This window comes from Aspergillus piperis, assembly GCF_003184755.1.
Source record: "Aspergillus piperis CBS 112811 unplaced genomic scaffold BO85scaffold_16, whole genome shotgun sequence".
NCBI lineage: Eukaryota > Fungi > Ascomycota > Eurotiomycetes > Eurotiales > Aspergillaceae > Aspergillus > Aspergillus piperis.
The window spans coordinates 537277-555556 of NW_020291606.1; the positions used below are offsets into that span (position 1 = coordinate 537277).

Sequence of the window (18280 nt, forward strand, 5' to 3'; positions counted from 1 at the left end):
CTTTGTGGGAAGGGCGTCCGGGGGTGTTGCTTCATGCTTCCATTTAGATAGAAATGCCACTCGTATCCGAGGCCAGTGAGTCTATTAGTCTGCTGATGTATCTATCTGTTGATTACATAGGTCTATAGTCTATCGCACAAAAAAATGAAAGGGTATTGTTATCTCCTGTCTCCGCCTTTTTCACGCTTCAATTCCGATACAGCGGCACCATGGACTACACAACACCAATCAGTCAGCCATCATCCCATCCCTCCATCCAACTCAACTCCAATGGGGGAAGTAAAAAAGAAAGAACTTACCTCCGCAAACTTCGGCTCCACAAACAACGCCCTGGCCTCCGCCACGACGGTCTCCCCTTCCTCACCCTCCCCACTACCAGGGGCAGGCATACTCCTCATCTCACCCTCCACCCACGCCTTCCTCCCCTCCACCTTAACCGTCTCCGCCTTAAGCACATACACCCGCTCCGGCAACGCCGGCTTCCTGAAATCGACATTCAAATTCGCCGTCATGCCCAATCCACTCTTGAACGAATCCGAGACGCATCTCGCGAACGCCTCATCGAACATCACGCTCAGCAAGCCTCCGTGCACATACCCAGGGTGTCCGCAGAGTTGTGGCCCGATATGAAAGACCGAGATGAGGCGCGCGCGCGGAGATTCCTTTCCTTCTTTTGTTGTTGTCCCCTCCTCCTGGTGGGAGGAGGCGGAAGGTTTGCGGTTGACAATCGAAGTGAACATATACGGCGGCACCGTCACCTTGTTCGCGCCGGAGAGCGTCCCCGCGACGAAGTGGTTCGGCCGGTGCGAGGATTTCATGTGCAGATGGGGACGGGATTCTTTGTACGAAGGGTTCGAGCGCAGGGATTGCACGAGTGGGTGCGTGGTTATGAGATGTTCGGCTGTTGAGAGCGTCGATTGAGGGGGGGTTTGGGGGGGCTGGTCGAGTCGGTCATGGTAGGAGGGGAGCGTGGAGGGGGATTCGATGGCTGAGGAGGCGGCGCCGGCTTTGATGGTGCGGATTTGGGTGTGAGGGATGAGGTGGGTGGGTGGGCGTTTGGTGAGAAGCCGGGTGAAGGTGGTGGTAGTAGTGCGTGGGAGGGACATTTTTTTTGATTGATGATGTAGTAGTCAATGCTGTTGGTATGCTGTGGTCTTGATCTTTAGTGTGTCTACTGTCTTAATGGTGATTAGTGTTGATCATGGGACACTAGTGGTAGTGATAGTATGTATGTGTAGGTTTCATAGACGGGATGATGTCTGTGGTTGTTGCATACCTTTTCCTGAGTTCAACTCACATATATATATATTAACCTGATGGTGCCTGTTATTGCCTCGAACGATACGAATGACAAGAGATTCTGCTTCTGCAATATGCAGCCTAATTGCGTTCGGGCAGAACAGGGAAAAAAAGATGAGAAAAACCCTGGCCTATCCGGGAAAGTGGGCCCCCACCCACGTGGAATTTTATCAACGTGAATTGGTCTGGCCAATAGGAGGCCGGGGTATGGCGCTAGTTGGGATGGCTTGCAGGGATGAGGCGCCCAACTTGCAGGGATCGGGTGGGTGGGGCAGATCCGGTGTGCTGGGATTGGTTGAGTTATGACGCGCCGGTGTGTTTTATTTGAGGAACACCTGTTGCTGAGACGAGGTTAGAAGGTGTTGCCGGTTCTAGGTGGTTTCCTGGTTGGGGAGGTGTCTGGTGGGTATAGTTTTCAGGGGTGAGGTATTTTTAGAGTTTTGTTACTACTTTCATTTTATATGATGTGATGGGAGTCGAGGTGAATAGGGGATAATAGTAGGTGGGTTTATACTATTCTATCTCCACTTCTCTTTGCTCGGTCGAACGGAGTTTATTAGACTATTGGTGATATACCGCTTTGATGAAGTCATACTCAATTGACGCCGTGCTTTCCAAGCCCATACTTACTACTAGTAGTAATACTTTTAGAACTTCACCACATGTTTATCCACATGGTGGGCTCCAGAAATTTCAAGAAGCGACAACATGATATTCCTTTCGTCGAGCTTGGTGTATGAACGATCTACTAATCCCTATTGACTGATTCTCTCTGCATGTGGTATATGAAAAACTCTGTACAACGTAATAGATACAAGCATTAGAAATCCAATGGATCCACCTGGCCCAGGAATGAATTGTTGCCTTCTCCACGCAGCAACGCCTCAATGTCCACCCGTCCGGACGTGAGGTACCGCTCACTCACACCTACGTTCACCCGCTGAGACAGCAGATGCTTCAACTCCGCCCGCATGGCCGCCAGCTCATTCTTCGTAACTTCACCAGCCTTGCGCTGCCGTTCCTGACGCCCGCGGCCGCGGCCGCGACCACGGCCCTGGGCGCTCTCGAACTCCTCGCTATCATACTCAACCCCAAGGTCCTCTGCTGCCTTTTGAAGCCAGTTATCTTCCGCGGAGATCTTCTCCTTGGCGATGTTGGAGTCGGTAATCTTGGCGGCCAAGTTCACACGATCACGGACTCGGAGGACGACCCGACGGTCGAGCTCCAACGACTCAAGCGGCAATTTCTTGCCATTGGCCAAGTTGGCGTGGACTTTGGCGGCCAGACGAACCACTCCGACCATTTCCTCCGGAGCGCAGATGATCACACTCTTTCCGGATGCACCCGCACGGGCGGTACGTCCGGAACGGTGGACGTAGGTGTCGGCTGCGCGGGGAGCGTGGTAGTGGATGACAAAGTCAATGCCCTTGATATCGAGACCACGCGCAGCAACGTCGGTGGCGACGAGGATGCTGCTGGGATTGGATGTGGGCGAGGAGAATCGCTCTACTGAACGTAGACGCGCTTTCTGGGCCATAGAGGAGTGGAGTGCCAGAGCGGGAAGGCCGAGGTTCTGGAGCAATTGGGTGAGACGGCGGACGGCGGAGATCGAGTTGGTGAACACAAGTGTCCGGTGCTTGGGGTTGTAGAGCAACAGAGTGTAAAGATAAAGATCCTAGGTTCGATTAGCATATAACCAACTTTCTGCAGCGACTGCACATACCTTCTCCATAGCTCCACATTCGACAATGCCTTCCTTGAGGCCTTCGGCCATCTGCGAGACCGGGTTGACGTCAATAAACTTGGGCTTTTCTTCGCGGAACTTCAGTTTCTGGAGGAGATATTCCATGGACTCCTTGTTGCTCATGATGTCGCCTCCCGTCCAACGCGCTTTGCCGGCTAGCTTCTGCTGCAAGTCGCGGTGGAATGTAGCGGAGAAGACCAGCGTCTGCCTCTGAGCACGAGCATCTTCCTTCTCTTCGTCTTCGCTATCGTCGCCACCGAAATCGCCATCCTCAACGCGATCGAGAGCACCGAGGATCTCCTCGGCTTCCTTGAAGTGACCCTCGCTGAGAAGTCTGTCCGCCTCATCAATGACAAGGAACTTGATGTCACTCATCTTGCGGATCAAACCCTGGCCACTGCTAAGCACCTCCCATACTCGACCAGGAGTACCAATCACGATGTCAGCACCAGCCAGCACACGCTGCTGCTTCTGGACGGACAGACCGCCTGTAAGGAGTGCAATGCGGGCACTGGAGCCGGGGGCGTGGAGAGCAAGCTCGCCAATATGCTTAGCCAATTGATGTGCCAATTCACGGGTGGGAGACATAATGAGAGCAATAGGGGCGGAGTCCTCCTTCTTCTCTTCCTTGCCAGCGCGCAAGTCCTCCCGTTTCTTCTCAAGATAGTGCTCGAGGATGGGGATGCCGAACGCCAATGTCTTTCCGGAACCTGTCGACGCCTTGCCGATCACATCGTGGCCGTCTAAGATCTGGGGAATGCAGGACTTTTGAACAAGAGTCGGTGTGGTGAACTTCATCTTCGACAGACCGGTGAGGATCTCAGGAGACAACCCAAGCGACTCCCAAGCAGAAACATCCACGCCATCGTCGTCCTCTTCATCTTGGAGTGCAGAAAACGAAAGTCCAGCCTTGATGCTCTTGTCCTCCTGATTTGATGTAGTCTTCTGCTTTGCTTCTTTCTTGGCTTTCTTCTGCTCTGCCTGCCTGTCCTTCTTGGCCTTCTTCTTCTCCTCGGCCGTGGGTTTGCCGGCTTCCTGCTCGTCTTTCTGGTCTTCCTTGGGTGCAGTGTCCTTCTTCTCGGCCGCTTCGTTGTCGCTGAAACCGGACCACTCGTCGTCGTCAAACTTCGGTTCTTCCTCCTCTGGCGCCTTCTTCTTCAGGATCGATTTCTTCGGTTTGCCATGTGCGGCCTGGATGACCCATTAGCTGTCTCCGAACACCGCCAGTAAACACCACATACCTTGAACCGGAGTCCTTCACTTCCACCCTTGATAACCTCTACTCCGTCAATTTCTTCCAATCCAAAGAAACCACCTGCATCCTCAAGCCTATCAGGCAGCGCGACCTCTTTCCAGTTAAGATCATTGACGGTGACGAGCGGATCCTCGCTCTCCTCAGCCGCGGCGACATCCTTCTTCCTTTTCTTCGCTTGCAAATCAGCTCCTTTCGAGCCGCGCTGTCTCTTCTGGCCCATAATTGCAAAAATATACCCCAAACGGATACACAAATTCCAAGATACGAGGAGAAACAAACGTCCGCAGCGAAGGTGCAGCCGCCGAAGGGAAGAAAAAAAAGCGGCAGAAAGCCGCCATACCGCCCAGCACCAGTTAATCTTATCGCCGCCCCACGAGAAAATCCCCCTCAAATCCCTCCTCCAGACAATCCATCACCTCAATTCCCTCCACCACAAAACACCCACCCCCCACCGCCACAATGGGTAAATCCTCCAAAGACAAGCGCGATGCCTACTACCGTCTGGCCAAGGAACAAAACTGGCGCGCCCGATCCGCCTTCAAACTGATCCAAATCGACGAGCAATTCGATCTATTCGAGCACGAGAACCCAGACAAAGTCACCCGAGTCGTCGATCTGTGCGCCGCCCCGGGCAGCTGGAGTCAAGTGCTGAGTCGCGTTCTGATCAAGGGCGAGAGTTTTGGTCGCCGCGCCTGGGTCGAGAAGAAGCGCAAGGAAAAGGAAGCCCTCGAACGAGTCCGCAATGGCTCAAACACCACAACCACCTCCTCAGAAGATACCGACATGACCGAACTGAAACCCCGCAAGAACGTTAAAATCGTCTCCATCGATCTTCAACCCATGGCGCCTCTCGAAGGCATCACCACTCTCAAAGCAGACATCACCCACCCCTCTACCATCCCCCTCCTCCTGCGCGCCTTGGACCCAGAAGCCTACGACTCCACCTCCACCTCTTCTACCCCCTCCGCCATTCGTCCCCCTCACCCCGTCGACCTGGTCATTTCCGACGGCGCCCCGGACGTAACAGGCCTGCACGACCTCGACATCTACATCCAATCGCAACTACTCTACTCTGCACTCAACCTCGCCCTGGGCGTCCTCCGCCCCGGCGGCAAATTCGTCGCCAAGATCTTCCGCGGCCGCGACGTCGATCTCCTCTACGCGCAACTCCGCACTGTGTTCGAGAAAGTCAGCGTCGCGAAGCCGCGGAGTAGTCGCGCTAGTAGTCTGGAGGCGTTCGTCGTGTGCGAGGGATTCATCCCGCCTTCCATCCACGCTGGCACGGACGCGCTGAAGAACCCTATCTTCGGGGGCGTGGCTGTCCCGCCTCCTGTCTCAGCCGACGGAAACGTCGGAGTGGAGGTCATCGAGAGCGAGGACGACGATGCACGCCCCGTCAAGCTGGCCCGCTTTGCTCCGGCCGAGGCGACTCTAGGCGCTGCTTCAGCGGAGTCTAGTCAGACAGAGGCGCGGCTGCTTCACGATGACTCGTTGGCGTCGGTGACACCTACGCCGTTGGCGTATAAGTCTGCCGGTGAGAAGTTCGCTGTCGAGAACAGGTGGATTCCTAGGTTCATTGCATGCGGTGATCTCTCGGCTTGGGATTCGGACGCTTCGTACACGCTGCCGCCGGATCATGTCAGTTTGGATCCGGTGCAGCCGCCTACTGCGCCGCCTTATCGACGGGCGTTGGAGTTGAGGAAGGAGAAGGGTGGTGCGTATGGAAAGACGAAGTTGGGTAGTTTGGGACGGGCTTGAAATTAGAAGTGATTATCATTGCGGCTGCTTTTAACGATATCTTCTTGTTTATAGTTATGGTTACGAATTTTTTTTTCCTTTTCCGTTTTGGCGGGGTAAAAAAAAGAGTTGGATGTGCTTAGACTAACTACTACTTGGCTGCTAGATGGACAAGGGCGGATGGATATAGCAGATACCCATAGATTTGAAATTTACGATAGATGATAATTATGAGAAGAGAGTCATAGAGAAAATGCGAAAGTCTATTTTGAACTGGTAGATCAGGTGTCTCTATGCTGGTATGCGCTAAACTCAAACAGGACGGACAGATCATCACATCACATCATGTACAACGCACGGCGCTAGATATCCCCACTCTTCTATGGTCATAACCTTTTTTCAACCACTCCTTAGTACACTTCAAGGACGTATCTCTCCTCATCCTTCAACTTCTCGATCTCCTTGCGAGAGTCGACCTTCTTACCCAGGTTCTTGGCCTCAGTGGCGATGGCCTCCTCCAGCACGGCGGTGACATCGGGCACGGGCCATGTGGGACCGCAGAGGTAGAAAGCACCCTCCTCGCGGATGTAGGCCTGGATAATTTCAGGCAGAGTCTGGCGCATGCGATCCTGGATGTAAATCTTCTCAGGCTGGTCACGAGAGAAGGCACGACCCAGGACGGTGATGACACCGGCCTCCTGGTAGGCCTCCCACTCCTCACCGTAGCAGTACTCCTCGCGCTGGTGACGGGAGCCCATGTACAGCAAGACGGCGCCAATCTCCTTGCCCTGAGCCTTCTCAAGAGCACGGTGCTGGACGAAGGCACGGAAGGGAGCCAGACCAGTACCGAGACCAGCCATGATGAGGGGCTGGGTGGACTTGGGGGGCAGCTTCATCACACTGGACTTGACGCTGACGGTGACGGGGGTACCGGGCTGGAGGCGGCTGAGGTAGCGGGTAGCCAGACCGAAACGGTCACGGCCAGTGGGGTCCGACCAGGTAACCGCAACGATCATAAGAGCAACGGTGGTGGGGGTCACCTTCTGGCAAGAAGCGATGGAGTACTCACGACGCTTCAGGGGACCGACGATACGGATCAGGTCGTGGAAGTCAGGCTTGGCCGAGGGGTACTGGAGCAGAATATCCGCGAAGGTAACGGTGTCCACCTCGGAACGGCGCTTGAATTCCACAGCTCCGTCGGGGCCACCGAGGGTAAGAAGATCGGTCTTCTCCTTCTCATCGTCGGCAAATTCGGCCAGAGCTTCATAGAAGCGCTTGGGCGGGCGACCGAAGATGTCGACGTTCTGGACAAGGGCCTGGTAGACGGTGCGGTTCTCCAGAACGGCGGGGTCCTCGCGGCTGGGCACCTCGACGACATCGTCGGCGTTCAGGCCATAGAAGGCGATGAAGTCCATGACATCCTTCGGGTCGTTCTCAGCGTGCACACCCAGGGCTTCACCGATGTCATACTTGAGGCCAGAGTCACCCAAGTCGAACTCAATGTGGAAGATGTTACGATCGTAGGTGACAGGAGTAAGGCGTCTGTTCTCCTTGACGTGGACAGTGAAGGTCTTGGTAGCTGTCTCAGGACGCAGAGCATTCTTGGTGCCGTAAGCCTCCTTGAAAGCGAGACCCTTGGCAGCGGTCTGCCAGTCCTTAAGGTAGGAGGCAGGCTCGGTTTCTTCCTTGTCGAAGGACACGAAGCTGTTGGGGGAAATGTCCTTGGGGAGCTGAGCAACCTGGGCTCCCTCCTCGGGAGTCTTCCAGGCCTCGGGAACCTCGATCTGGCGGAGAACCTTCTCAAGTTCCTTGCTAACATTCTCCAGGGCCTCGGCATTACCGCCAATAGAAGCCAGCTTCTTGATGCCCACGCTCTCCTGAGAAGGCAGAGCCACACGCAAGAAAGCAACCTGAAGGACCGAGGACTCAGAGGCGGTCTCACCGGCAACAGATGGGTCGACGAAGTAAAGGGAGATGCCCCGCTCAGCGACAGCCTGGCGGAAAGCAACAGGCAGCTTCTTCTCGAGCTCATCGTCCTTCACGCCAGGGGCGTTCACGATGATCTTGCCGTTGTCCTTGACAGATGCGGCAATGTCGACGTCGCCAAGCAGCTTGACGTCTCCAACATAGGCAGTGTCGGCAGCAGTGATGGAGTAGGGGGCATCGACAATCTTGGAGCTCTTGCGGATGTCAACACGGACGACACCTCCCTGGACGAGGTTATCGTGGACCTTGTTGGTGGTGACATTGCTTGCTGAGTCGGCAGCCAAGGCCTGGGAAAGAGTCATGGCGACGTCGCCACCAACGGAGGTGTCAACATCCCAGAAAGTGTACTCCTGGACGGTGGCAGGGTCGAGCAACTGCAGGGGCTCGGACTCGGCACCAGTCTGGACAATAGGCTTCTCATGAACCAACTGGAAAGCGGCAGCGGTGTTGATCAGATCCCAGCGCTGAGAGCGGGCGTACTTGATATCAACGCAAGCCGGGGTCTGCTCCCGATCGGTGGCGAAAGTCAAAGCAGCAAGGACATCCTCGTACAGAGCAGAGCGAACACCCTGCTCTTGCACAGCCTGTTCGTCAGAGACCTGGCCAAGGACACCAACGGTCTTGACCGACTTGGGCAGAACGCGCAGGAATTCCTCCTCCACGAAAGGACGGTAGACACGGACGTTGATTACTCCAACGCGAACACCGTCCTTAGCCAAAGAGCGGGCAATCTGAGCAGTGAGCGATGCCTCGACGGTACCGAAAGCAACCAGAACGGAGACGGGCTCAGCGTGGCCGTGGTACTCAAAGAGGCCATAGTCGGTTCCGAGCTCACCGTTCAGGGACTGGAGGAGCTCGAGGAGCTTGCCCTGAGTGTCGAGGTGACGACTGCGGGAATCTTCAAGGGTCTTGCGGACGGCCTCGTAAGTGCGAGACAGACCAGCCTGGTCGAGGACATCAATGACGCGGGTCTCTTCCCGGCCGACGCGGACACCGTCGTAGATGTGGACGGAGGGCAGAACCGAGGACAGAAGGGTGGTGAGCAGAGCCATGTGCTGAGACTCATGAACAGAGGCACTCGACACGAGACCCAGGCCAAGCTCCTCGGCGAGGGAAAGGGCGGAGGCATAGTCGGACACAAGGCCGTCCTCACCGGCATAGTCGACAGCGGCGACATGGGCGGCAACGGGGCTAGCAACGGAGTACAGGAGAGACAGCTGCTCCAGGGCGGCACGCATATAAGGAAGAGTGGCCGAGGAAGCAACAATACCCTGAGGAATGTGGCGCTTCTTCAAGTCGAAGTCCTGGGAGAAGATGTAACCGAGGGCGATGTTACCGGCACCCTGGCGGGTCTCCATGGCCTTGATTTCAGGAGACTCGCCATTGGCGTTGATCTCCTGCTTGGAGGACCATTCCCGGATAGCAGCATCCAAGTCGAAGGACTCCGGAGAGTAAGAGAAGATCTTGTCGCTCAAGACATAAGCGACTTGCTGGATGAGGGTCTGGGCAGTGACATAAGTCGGACCGCCGAGGGTCGACAAGGCTGGAGAAGAGGAGCCCATGGCGGGGGATTCTTGTCTGAAGATGGGGGAATCAGCCAGCCGATACCACCAGGATGAAGACAAGAAAGACAAGAGGAGAGGAATCAGCAGCGCCGGATTGGGAGGGGCGATGGGGGGATAAAAAGCCCGTCGCCGCCGCCGCTCTATAGAAAATCCCAGGGGATCTTACCCCATCCGGCTAGTGGCAATCACGCAATTTCTTATCGATAGATCCTGGAGGCGGGATCCGGTGGCAGAATATCTCCGCTTTCGGCCTTCCCCGCATTAGTCAGTGACTGTGTCCTGAGGCATCAGCCGTCTGGACCCGCCGATAAGTGGTGATTACTCATCCACGATAAGTCGGTGGAAAACGTCATCTCATCTGCCTTACATGTAGTTATCCCTTTCTGCACCAATCCAGTTTGGTATATAACAGCTGCTAGTCTAACATGGCCAACGTCGCACTGCTCGGCTGCACCGGCATGGTGGTAAGCAACTCATTCTACATCTACCTTAATCAAAACTGGCCCCTCCAGCACAAGTCAAACCTATCCCTTCAAATCCGCCATGTAGTCCCCGGCGAAAAGCAAAATCATCTATCTAATATACTTATCTACAGGGGAGCCACATCCTTACCCACCTCCTGGGCAACTCCGCCGTGACACGCATTGACACTATCTCCCGTCGCACCCCTCAACCCGCCACTGCCGCGCCCCAAGAAAAGCTCACCACCTTCGTGTCCGACGACTCCTCCAAGTGGGCTTCGCAGCTCTCCTCCCTGACCCCAACGCCAGACATCTTCATCTCCGCATTTGGAACCACCCGCGGCGCAGCTGGCGGCTTCGAGAACCAATACAAGATCGAACATGGTCTGAATGTTGAGCTGGCCCGTGCGGCGCGCGATGCCGGCACCAAGGTGTACGTGCTGATCTCGTCGACCGGCGCTGACAAGAACTCATCCTTTGGATATCCCCGGATGAAGGGCGAGATTGAGGAAGAGGTGAAGGCGATGGGATTTGAGAGGACAGTCATCTTGCGCCCGGGACTTATCTCCGGGGAGAGGCAGGAGAGTAGGCCTGCTGAGGCGGTGATGCGGGGCTTTGCGGGTCTTGTTGGCAAGATCCATTCCGGATTGAAGGATGGATGGGCGCAGGATGCGGATGTTATTGCAAAGGCGGCGGTTAATGCGGGAGTTAAGGCTTTGAATGGCGAGGTTCCGGCTGGGAGTGAGAAGGTGTGGGTGATGTATGGGAAGGATATTATTCAGTATGGGAAGGAGTAGTAGCCTGTTTGAGAAGGGTTATTGTACTATGAACTATTTATATATGCTATCCGCAGTGCTTTAATGAGGTAACTTTTGGTTCAAATGTTTTCTAATTCAGCAATGAAGTGACAATACTAACACCAATTACTCTCTCAAGCCTGCGATATATATATATCCCACTAAAGACCAAACAAACATCTTATTATATCGTGTACCATACCATACACAACCCAACCCAACAAACAGGCACTTTCACACATGAGGACAATTTAAAAACTAAATGCAAAGTCTATACAACAACCTTGTTCCTTTAATACTTCCTATTCCCACCCCTCACCTCACGATTCTTCTTCGTCCACCCCCTCGAGCTCGGCCCCTCCTTCTCAGCATTATGATCGGGACCTCCCTCCTGCGGCGGTCTCGCATGACTGACTTCTGAGTTCCCAGGACTCATATCCAACGGGTTACTCACTTTACCCTGCTGCTCAGACTCCTTCTGCGCCTGCTCAACCTGGCCTTCGGGTGATGTGTTACTAGGGTCAAAGGCTGCGTCGTGGCCCGCGACTTCGCTGTCCGTGCCGGTGTAGGAGCTCTCAGATCGCTGAGGATCGAGGACGTTGCGGTCTCCGGATTGCGTTTCGCTCTTTTGCTGGTGGGTTGTGCGCAGCGGTGCGATGGTGCGGAAGGTGCGGGTGGCGGGTTGAAAGGTTCGAATTCGGGTTTGAGTTTGGGTGGTGCGTTGGGCCAGGCGGCCGATTGGGGTGATGCGGTTGAGCATGGTGGTGTGTAGTTCGGTGGAATTGTTTTGGTTTGGGAGGATTAGAGTGGAATGTGTTTCAACAAATGTTGGGTCTAATGGTGATGGTGTAGTAGTAGTGGCGGATGTATATAGTTCTGGGAGCAAGGGTTAGCCGGTGATTAGATGGGCTTTGGGGAATTGCGTTAAGTGTCTTCGCGTACATGTTTGAGAGTAGTATTTTGAAAATTAAATTCTAGGAGAAGTGATATTGAAGAGAAATACTTGGGGGTTGTGTTAGAACTCTAGAGGGAACTTGGCTGGACTACTATCATCTTGACGTCATCTACATTGCCAGGGTGCATGCGGCCACGTGATCACCGATGTATATCCGGATGTATACCTACTGTTCACAAGGAAAGGGCCCTGATTTACGAGGGCAGAAAAGACGATAAGCGACAAGGTCCTTCCAGATAGTCTGGTGAAAGAGAAACGCGTCTCAATGTTTGGATTATGTAAATTACAGGGGAAAAATGGCATCAGCCCATCACCTACCACCTGGGGAACGTTTCTAGACTAGCGGCGTGATGGCCTCGCCTCAAAGACATGGAGCAAGGCAGAATTCATGTTCCCCCCCCCGCAGCCTTCCTGGTAAAAGTGGATGCCTTGTGCTTCTCATCGTGCCGGGAAGAAGGACGGTGCTGTACTCATCAGGTCGCCACAACCAGGAAAAGCAAAATGAATAAAGTCTGTCCATCGGAGTGATAGACTTGACACGTCAATCATGCTACACGCGGATGCCGCCTCAGTTAAGCCCAGACTATGGAAATGCGATGGCACAGTCTCCGTGCATTCGGTAAATACCGCCTGACGCAAGACTCCAGTATGTAATCACCATGATCATGCAAAGATCCCGGGCTGATTGAAGTTGCCTCATGGTTCAGGCTTCTGTGCTGGACGTTGATAATCCCCAAGGCGGGGATGTTTATGGGCTGGGTCATGGCCTCACGCATAAAGATCACACCCGATTGGGAAACACAGGGAGCTTACGCCGGTCGAGGCGGATCGATGGACAGAATGAAGAGCACTGGGTCAAAGCCACAAACCGACTTGTGCAACATGCAAGGCTGAATGCCTCAAACTTGAGGCCGCAGAGGAATAATTGCAGGTGCCAACGTGCAGATGCGAGGACCCGCTATGATTCTTCCCTGCTCAAGTCAATCGGACTTGTCTAGTCTAGGCGTTTTGCGGGCTAGAAAGCAATGACAGGGGTCCTCTTTAGCTGCATATATCTCCCGTCCAGCTGAACCACTTCATTGGCTACAGCGTGCTGAGACCGTCGAATATGCTTTCATCCACTGACCAATCCAAACTCGTAAGCCGGAAACAGAGGGAAACGCTTCCTTACCTTAAATTTTCGAAAGGTCGTTTGACATATTCCATTTGTTGACTGCAAGAAAAACAGGTATGCGTAGATGCGCAGAGGGCTGCGGTCACGTTACAGTCACGGGATTGAAAAATCCCAGTATTTCGGTGCAATTATGTGGGTCACAAAATCCAATTTCAACGTCGTGGATAGATCACTCGGCTTCAGAGTAGAAAAAACGTAGAGTTTCCGGACAGTTGCAGCCCAAAAGAAACTCACAAACATCAGGTGTAAATCGAAAATCCTGGCAGGTTGGGCAAGGACGATTTACCGGAACTATCGAGCCAAATCCTGGTCACGGAAGTACAATTGCCACAGGCAAGGCTGGACTAGAAACATCCGAAGTAAGACAGCTCGCAAGAGAAGGCAGATGGGTGGCAAATCGCATCGCGAGCACCGAGATTGAGCAGCTCGTGAGTGGCAGAACAGTTGGTAACCGGTGTTGCCTCCAGGTTGCGGCTGTAAGCCAGAACCGATAGTCGCTGAGTTGGCAACCAACATCATTCCATGCTCAGATTCTCAGCACACAGGGAATCTAGTCAGGTTGACCGACGATCCAATGCTGTGATGGATGTACAGACGCATGAGAGAGTTTCATGCAATCATCTCGAAGGATGTCCGGACAAGCGGAAATTCGGGTACATTGACCCCCTATAGGCCAATGCTGAGGAACTGAAGGCTGCCTTGCTCGAGTTGCTATGGATTCTGTACACCATCTTCTCGTCGAAAAACCCCCTCTTCACCAAGAAAGGCCGAAATTTCGAGCACCTCGACCAGACGAAGCGTGCCACGTCAGTCAGTCTCCGAGCTTTAGTGCAGCTGCACGGGTTCGACAGTAGGTGCACCGTACCACAGTCAGTATCTGCCATGGCTGATGTACAGAGCCGACATCCTATCATATTGGCCGAGGAAGGCAGGCAAATGAAGATAAACCCTGCACCCGAGCGGGGACAAATGCGGGATTATTCGTCTGCAGATGTGGGAGATCAGCTGAAGAGAATCAGTCCCTAATGGAATATTGAGCTCATCATGCAACTGCATGTCATGTTGACTCCCGAGGTAAAATCCAAGGAAGCAATGGACGCCAATGAAGGGCTTCTAGTGACGCGTCTTTCGCCACTAGATGCAGAAACATCTGGTTGATATCAGCCAGACGGAAACATGCGGAGTACACGAGATGACCATTGGCACGGGGGCCAGAATCCTGTGTGGACCAGTATTCGGGATACATGGTAGAAGGAACTTGGTAGGGTTGCAACCAGGTGACAGAACCCTGACCCTTTGGGCATACTAGGTGTCAGGTAAAGAGTTGAGAGGGGAAAAAGTAAAAAAAAGTAAAGTCCAACTGGGCAGATGTCTCGGAGTCACCCTGCCCTCGGCCCAAAGTCCGTATCAGAGGTTATGACACTAGGCCAATTCGCGAGCGGACTAATTGGTTGTGAGTGACTAGCCACAAGGTTATGGTGGTAAGGCATCTAACAAACCAGACTAAATGATCATAGCCGTAACCACACTGGTCCTGCAAAGCGAAACTCTGCTTTTTCCATCCACTCAAGACGGAACACTAGGTTTTCTTTCTTGGATGCAGAAGGGGGCAAAAAAGGTTTGGACGGTGAGACGGACGGCCTGACAGCTGGCACAAAATAAAGAAACGGTTTATTTTTCTCATGCAGGAGCTTTGATTCAGTAAGGGTGAGGCATGTCTTCTTCTCTAAGGACAACTCCATACGCAACGGAGACGCAGAAAGGAAGCGGGGATGATCGTTGGAACAACCAAGGCTGCAATGGCAATCCCAGCCAGGAGGACAAAAACCGTCCATATCAAATGAGGGATTTTCGAGGGGTCAACCTGATTCAGGAGAAATGATACCGCCACGACAGCAACACGCCTGCATCTGTGAAGCATCCACTGACTACAACTGACCTGATTAGGAAGGTTGTGGATAACTTGTGTCTCCACAGCTGGAAGACCCTAGCATAGCCAACCGGAAAAGCACTGGATGTGATGTGAAAGTGATAGCAGAATGCCGTAGTCGATAAGCCATCATATGTTGAGGGGTTGATCGACGGTTGACTGGTAGAGTACGAGAACTGGCTGGGCCGTAACATAGAAGCTTCCTGCGAAACATAAATAGGACCCGGGGCCTACCAGTCGATTGAATCTGGATCATTATCCGTTTCAGACTCAGCTTCTTCAAGAGTTATCGCGAGATCTAAATCGTTGTTCTTCAGAATAAGGTGTTTCGTTTTAAAACAACCGGCAACCTTCCATAGGCCTCGTGCAAGCTTAGCCTATCAAACCTCTGCAGCGCGGCAGGAGCATTTGGCAGAGCCAATAGAACTCAAAGTAGCGACGTGAAACAACAAACTGTATCAGCAACAAGTGAGTTTGACCACGGCTTGATCAGTATTTTAGCTGACCATTGAATGATAGGGATGTGTTTCTACAACCAGAAGAGATTTGCATGCGGAGACTGGAGCTGGACAAGTTTCGCTCACCGCTGCAACTATGAGTACCGCACTGGGGAGACATGCGGCATGAGGCTCGTCAATATGACTGAGTTTGAAACAACACTATGCCGCTTGTGCGAGAAGATCGAAACCAAATACCGGCGGCGAAGCGCCGAGGTGGAACGCTTGAACCGATGGAAACGGGAGGGAAGCACTCTCGTAGCGTCCATGGACCGGTCACAGAAGCTCGTCATGGAGCTCGAAAAAGAAATTCGCCAACTGCAGCGGGAGCGTGACGAGAGAAGAAAGGCACTTTCATGAATGAAGGATGGGAACTTTTCAGGGGCCATGCGTTGGGCCACTTGCTGTTGCTTTCGTTTGTGCTTAGGATTCCCTCTTTGGTACTGTCTTTCGGTTTCAGACCATATTCCTGTTTGTAAATTCTGTGCCTCACAGGGGCTGTGTCACTTGACACCTTTCTTTCCTAATATTTCTTTTTTTTTTCCCTTTTGTTTCTGATGATCGAATGGAGGTTGGTTCTTCACGCCAGGCCCATGCAATGGTTGGCCGGGAAAGTGTGGATCAAGCAATCTGCTGTCGAGAATTCATAACATCCAATGAAAAGGTTTCATTTGTGCAAATCTGGTACCTTCGTGCAGCGTTCACGAGGAGGTGTTCCACATCATAAGCGCCCATGTCCTTAACGAGCGGCTCGCCAGACCAAGGTAACCAGACTCCCAGGACAATTGGAACAGAAGTAGGGGCCATTGTGAGAAGTGGGGTTAGAGTTGGAAAGCCGTCAGCCCAAAGCCCAAATCAAGTAGGCCAACTGTACGAACTGCTTTCTTTTTACCATGGTTGTATCATGATTGTTGATAGCAGAGGCTGGCGAGATTGGGAAGGGAGATACGGAGGTGAACATGGAGTTGTTGTACCCCGCGTTTGGGCGGTCCATCGCACGTGATGGTCTCCTCTCTACACCAAAGCTACTAAGTTAGTGATTGCCTTCTGCGGTCTTCAATCTTCTCATTAGAATCCGGAAAGAAAGCTAGCACTGATATCTCACTATTGCAAGTCGGTGGGCTTGACTCATCTTTGAGTGATCCTGGGAGTATGCATAGAGATTCTCTCCATAACCCCGCGCATACGATGCTTCCATGACACGGCCGTCAAATTCGCAAGCAGACCGGACAGGTTGACATCGAAACACATTCACAGCCGGTGCATTCGCTTGGTGTTGATGTGGTTGTGTTACAAACGAGATACCAGCTTGGATTCTGGGGATTCTGATATATATGGGGCCTCACGATCTCATTAAAGTTCCGAAACATTCAGCATTTGTTCAAGCGCCCAGGGTGCTGGAGGGCTTGAAGACTACGTGGACCATTCATGTCCCAAGATCAGTGATGGCTTTGGGCATTTCCGGTCGACAGACGCGAGTGTAGACCTGCAATGAATTGCCCGATGCTTAATTCGACATCAAGGCTTGCCACGTCACCCGTGGCCGACGTCAGTTGCGCTTCAGATGCAGCTATAGGCCTCACCCGTGCCGTGAGTGATTTGGAGCGACCTGTCATACGAGTGTACATATACGAGACTGTAGAGAATCTACATCGTAAACGTTGGGCAGAAAAGTGCGCGATTATTTCACAGGAAACATGTGGGATTATCTGGTCAAGTAGCAAAATGGGGTCGTCTTCTCATTTATTTAATCTCGCCAGCCTCGGGCTCGTCATCAACCTTGGCCAGCCCGTGTTCTTTCAGAAGGGCGTTGATCTCATCAGCATTCCACAGGTGGTGGTAGATCTTGCCTTCCGGCGTCCTTCCCACCGTAGCAAATTCAACTGTAGGCCAACGCATTAGCATAGGTCACGGTACCGTGATAGCGTGGTACCCATGTACGGGTAATCACGGACAAGGATCGGTCATGACTTACTCTTCTCACTGCTCAGCTTGGTCGAGTCCATCGTCTTGCTAAGAACCTTAACGGCCATAGCGCAAGCTTCCTTCAGATCGCAGTCCTCCTTGTAATCTTGCTTCAGAAGACTCTGAGCACTAGCATTGTTTGCTCCCACGCTAGTTGCTTTCCAGCCACCGTAGTTACCGCTGGGGTTGCTCTGGTACAGTTGGAACTCCCGGAGAGGGTCGTAGCCGGCATAGATGAACGAAACACCGAAGGGACGGAGACCACCATGCTGGGTGTATCCTTGCTTCAAGTCGCACAGACGACGGACAAGTTGCTCGCAAGGAATTTCTTCGTTGTAGGTAAGAAGATACCGCTGGGCAGCTTGTCGGGCATAGTTGATAAGGATGTTTGCGTCTGCCGTCATACCAGCAACAGCACAGATCATGTTGCTGCCCAAACATTAGATTTCCAGCTCACAAAAAGACCTGCAACTCGATGGGGCTGTGATGCATACTCGTTCAGCGTGTATAGCTTCTCCGCAGATGTGTCCTGCTCCAGTAGCTTGCTGGTGACCTTCTTCTCCGCTGCGAGGACGATTCCATCTTTGGCCAGAATTCCTAGGGCGGTACCGGCATGCGAGATGGCTTCTAACGCATATTCAACCTGGTAGAGTCGACCTTCGGGGGAAAAGATGGTAGTCTGTGGACGGACGTCATCGGGTCAGCTAAAGCTCCCAAGGAACGACGGAATTGGGAATCAGGCATACTCTGGAATCGTATCTCCGTGACATCTTGAAATCGACGTCAACTTGAGTAGATTATGGAAGAATAAGTATTTGTGGAGGAAATCAGACAGAGGAAAGGGAGGATTGGAGATGAGGAATGAGTGACGGGCGAGCTGTGCAGGAAGGTCGGATGAGCTCCCGCAGAGTGGTG

At 53.0% G+C, this 18280-nt stretch overlaps 9 protein-coding genes across 9 annotated transcripts; 4 read left to right on the top strand and 5 right to left on the bottom strand.

Annotated features, from left to right (window-relative positions):
* Window positions 1–84: 84 nt before the first annotated feature.
* BO85DRAFT_479776 (PaaI family thioesterase) lies at window positions 85–1106 on the bottom strand (the record flags this gene model as incomplete). The annotated part of the gene is made up of 2 exons (XM_025662972.1): window positions 85–105; window positions 300–1106. 2 exons carry the CDS (start codon window positions 1104–1106, stop codon window positions 85–87), a joined length of 828 nt encoding a protein of 275 aa, XP_025513236.1.
* Window positions 1107–1993: 887 nt separating this feature from the next.
* Window positions 1994–4577, bottom strand: mak5 (ATP-dependent RNA helicase MAK5). The gene is made up of 3 exons (XM_025658098.1): window positions 4285–4577; window positions 3023–4234; window positions 1994–2974 (listed from the first exon to the last, which is right to left on the bottom strand). The coding sequence occupies exons 1-3, from the start codon at window positions 4516–4518 to the stop codon at window positions 2120–2122; spliced, it is 2301 nt and encodes a 766-aa protein (XP_025513237.1). The 5' UTR covers window positions 4519–4577; the 3' UTR covers window positions 1994–2119.
* A 124-nt stretch (window positions 4578–4701) lies between these two features.
* On the top strand, window positions 4702–6289 carry BO85DRAFT_451627 (tRNA methyltransferase TRM7). The gene has a single exon (XM_025660631.1). It carries the CDS (start codon window positions 4758–4760, stop codon window positions 6054–6056), a length of 1299 nt encoding a protein of 432 aa, XP_025513238.1. The 5' UTR covers window positions 4702–4757; the 3' UTR covers window positions 6057–6289.
* On the bottom strand, window positions 6279–9681 carry BO85DRAFT_402296 (sulfite reductase subunit alpha). The gene has a single exon (XM_025657184.1). The coding sequence runs from the start codon at window positions 9581–9583 to the stop codon at window positions 6446–6448; it is 3138 nt and encodes a 1045-aa protein (XP_025513239.1). The 5' UTR covers window positions 9584–9681; the 3' UTR covers window positions 6279–6445.
* A 116-nt stretch (window positions 9682–9797) lies between these two features.
* On the top strand, window positions 9798–10990 carry BO85DRAFT_82859 (uncharacterized protein). Its single transcript, XM_025665709.1, has 2 exons — window positions 9798–10050; window positions 10182–10990. Exons 1-2 carry the CDS (start codon window positions 10012–10014, stop codon window positions 10842–10844), a joined length of 702 nt encoding a protein of 233 aa, XP_025513240.1. The 5' UTR covers window positions 9798–10011; the 3' UTR covers window positions 10845–10990.
* BO85DRAFT_451629 (uncharacterized protein) lies at window positions 10935–12020 on the bottom strand. Its single transcript, XM_025660632.1, has 2 exons — window positions 11787–12020; window positions 10935–11720 (listed from the first exon to the last, which is right to left on the bottom strand). Exon 2 carries the CDS (start codon window positions 11602–11604, stop codon window positions 11137–11139), a length of 468 nt encoding a protein of 155 aa, XP_025513241.1. The 5' UTR covers window positions 11605–11720; window positions 11787–12020; the 3' UTR covers window positions 10935–11136.
* An 887-nt stretch (window positions 12021–12907) lies between these two features.
* BO85DRAFT_440677 (uncharacterized protein) lies at window positions 12908–13999 on the top strand (the record flags this gene model as incomplete). Its single annotated transcript, XM_025658781.1, has 4 exons — window positions 12908–12937; window positions 13038–13157; window positions 13240–13401; window positions 13646–13999. 4 exons carry the CDS (start codon window positions 12908–12910, stop codon window positions 13997–13999), a joined length of 666 nt encoding a protein of 221 aa, XP_025513242.1.
* A 1092-nt stretch (window positions 14000–15091) lies between these two features.
* Window positions 15092–15947, top strand: BO85DRAFT_82710 (uncharacterized protein). Its single transcript, XM_025665707.1, has 2 exons — window positions 15092–15371; window positions 15423–15947. The coding sequence occupies exon 2, from the start codon at window positions 15425–15427 to the stop codon at window positions 15758–15760; it is 336 nt and encodes a 111-aa protein (XP_025513243.1). The 5' UTR covers window positions 15092–15371; window positions 15423–15424; the 3' UTR covers window positions 15761–15947.
* Window positions 15948–16692: 745 nt separating this feature from the next.
* Window positions 16693–18135, bottom strand: pre9 (proteasome core particle subunit alpha 3; the record flags this gene model as incomplete). The annotated part of the gene is made up of 4 exons (XM_025664060.1): window positions 16693–17283; window positions 17376–17794; window positions 17860–18044; window positions 18112–18135. 4 exons carry the CDS (start codon window positions 18133–18135, stop codon window positions 17144–17146), a joined length of 768 nt encoding a protein of 255 aa, XP_025513244.1. The 3' UTR covers window positions 16693–17143.
* Between the last annotated feature and the right edge of the window lie 145 nt (window positions 18136–18280).

What these genes read in the sequence shown, in the direction of transcription:
- mak5 (XM_025658098.1), bottom strand. Translation starts at nt 4,518, where the DNA reads ATGGGCCAGAAGAGACAGCGCGGCTCGAAAGGAGCTGATTTGCAAGCG. An exon ending in GTGAAGGACTCCGGTTCAAG is followed by an intron (nt 4,235 to 4,284) that starts GTATGTGGTGTT and finishes TGGGTCATCCAG; the next exon opens with GCCGCACATGGCAAACCGAA. An exon ending in AATGTGGAGCTATGGAGAAG is followed by an intron (nt 2,975 to 3,022) that starts GTATGTGCAGTC and finishes AATCGAACCTAG; the next exon opens with GATCTTTATCTTTACACTCT.
- BO85DRAFT_451627 (XM_025660631.1), top strand. Translation starts at nt 4,758, where the DNA reads ATGGGTAAATCCTCCAAAGACAAGCGCGATGCCTACTACCGTCTGGCC.
- BO85DRAFT_402296 (XM_025657184.1), bottom strand. Translation starts at nt 9,583, where the DNA reads ATGGGCTCCTCTTCTCCAGCCTTGTCGACCCTCGGCGGTCCGACTTAT.
- BO85DRAFT_82859 (XM_025665709.1), top strand. Translation starts at nt 10,012, where the DNA reads ATGGCCAACGTCGCACTGCTCGGCTGCACCGGCATGGTG. An exon ending in TCGGCTGCACCGGCATGGTG is followed by an intron (nt 10,051 to 10,181) that starts GTAAGCAACTCA and finishes ACTTATCTACAG; the next exon opens with GGGAGCCACATCCTTACCCA.
- BO85DRAFT_451629 (XM_025660632.1), bottom strand. Translation starts at nt 11,604, where the DNA reads ATGCTCAACCGCATCACCCCAATCGGCCGCCTGGCCCAACGCACCACC.
- BO85DRAFT_82710 (XM_025665707.1), top strand. Translation starts at nt 15,425, where the DNA reads ATGTGTTTCTACAACCAGAAGAGATTTGCATGCGGAGACTGGAGCTGG.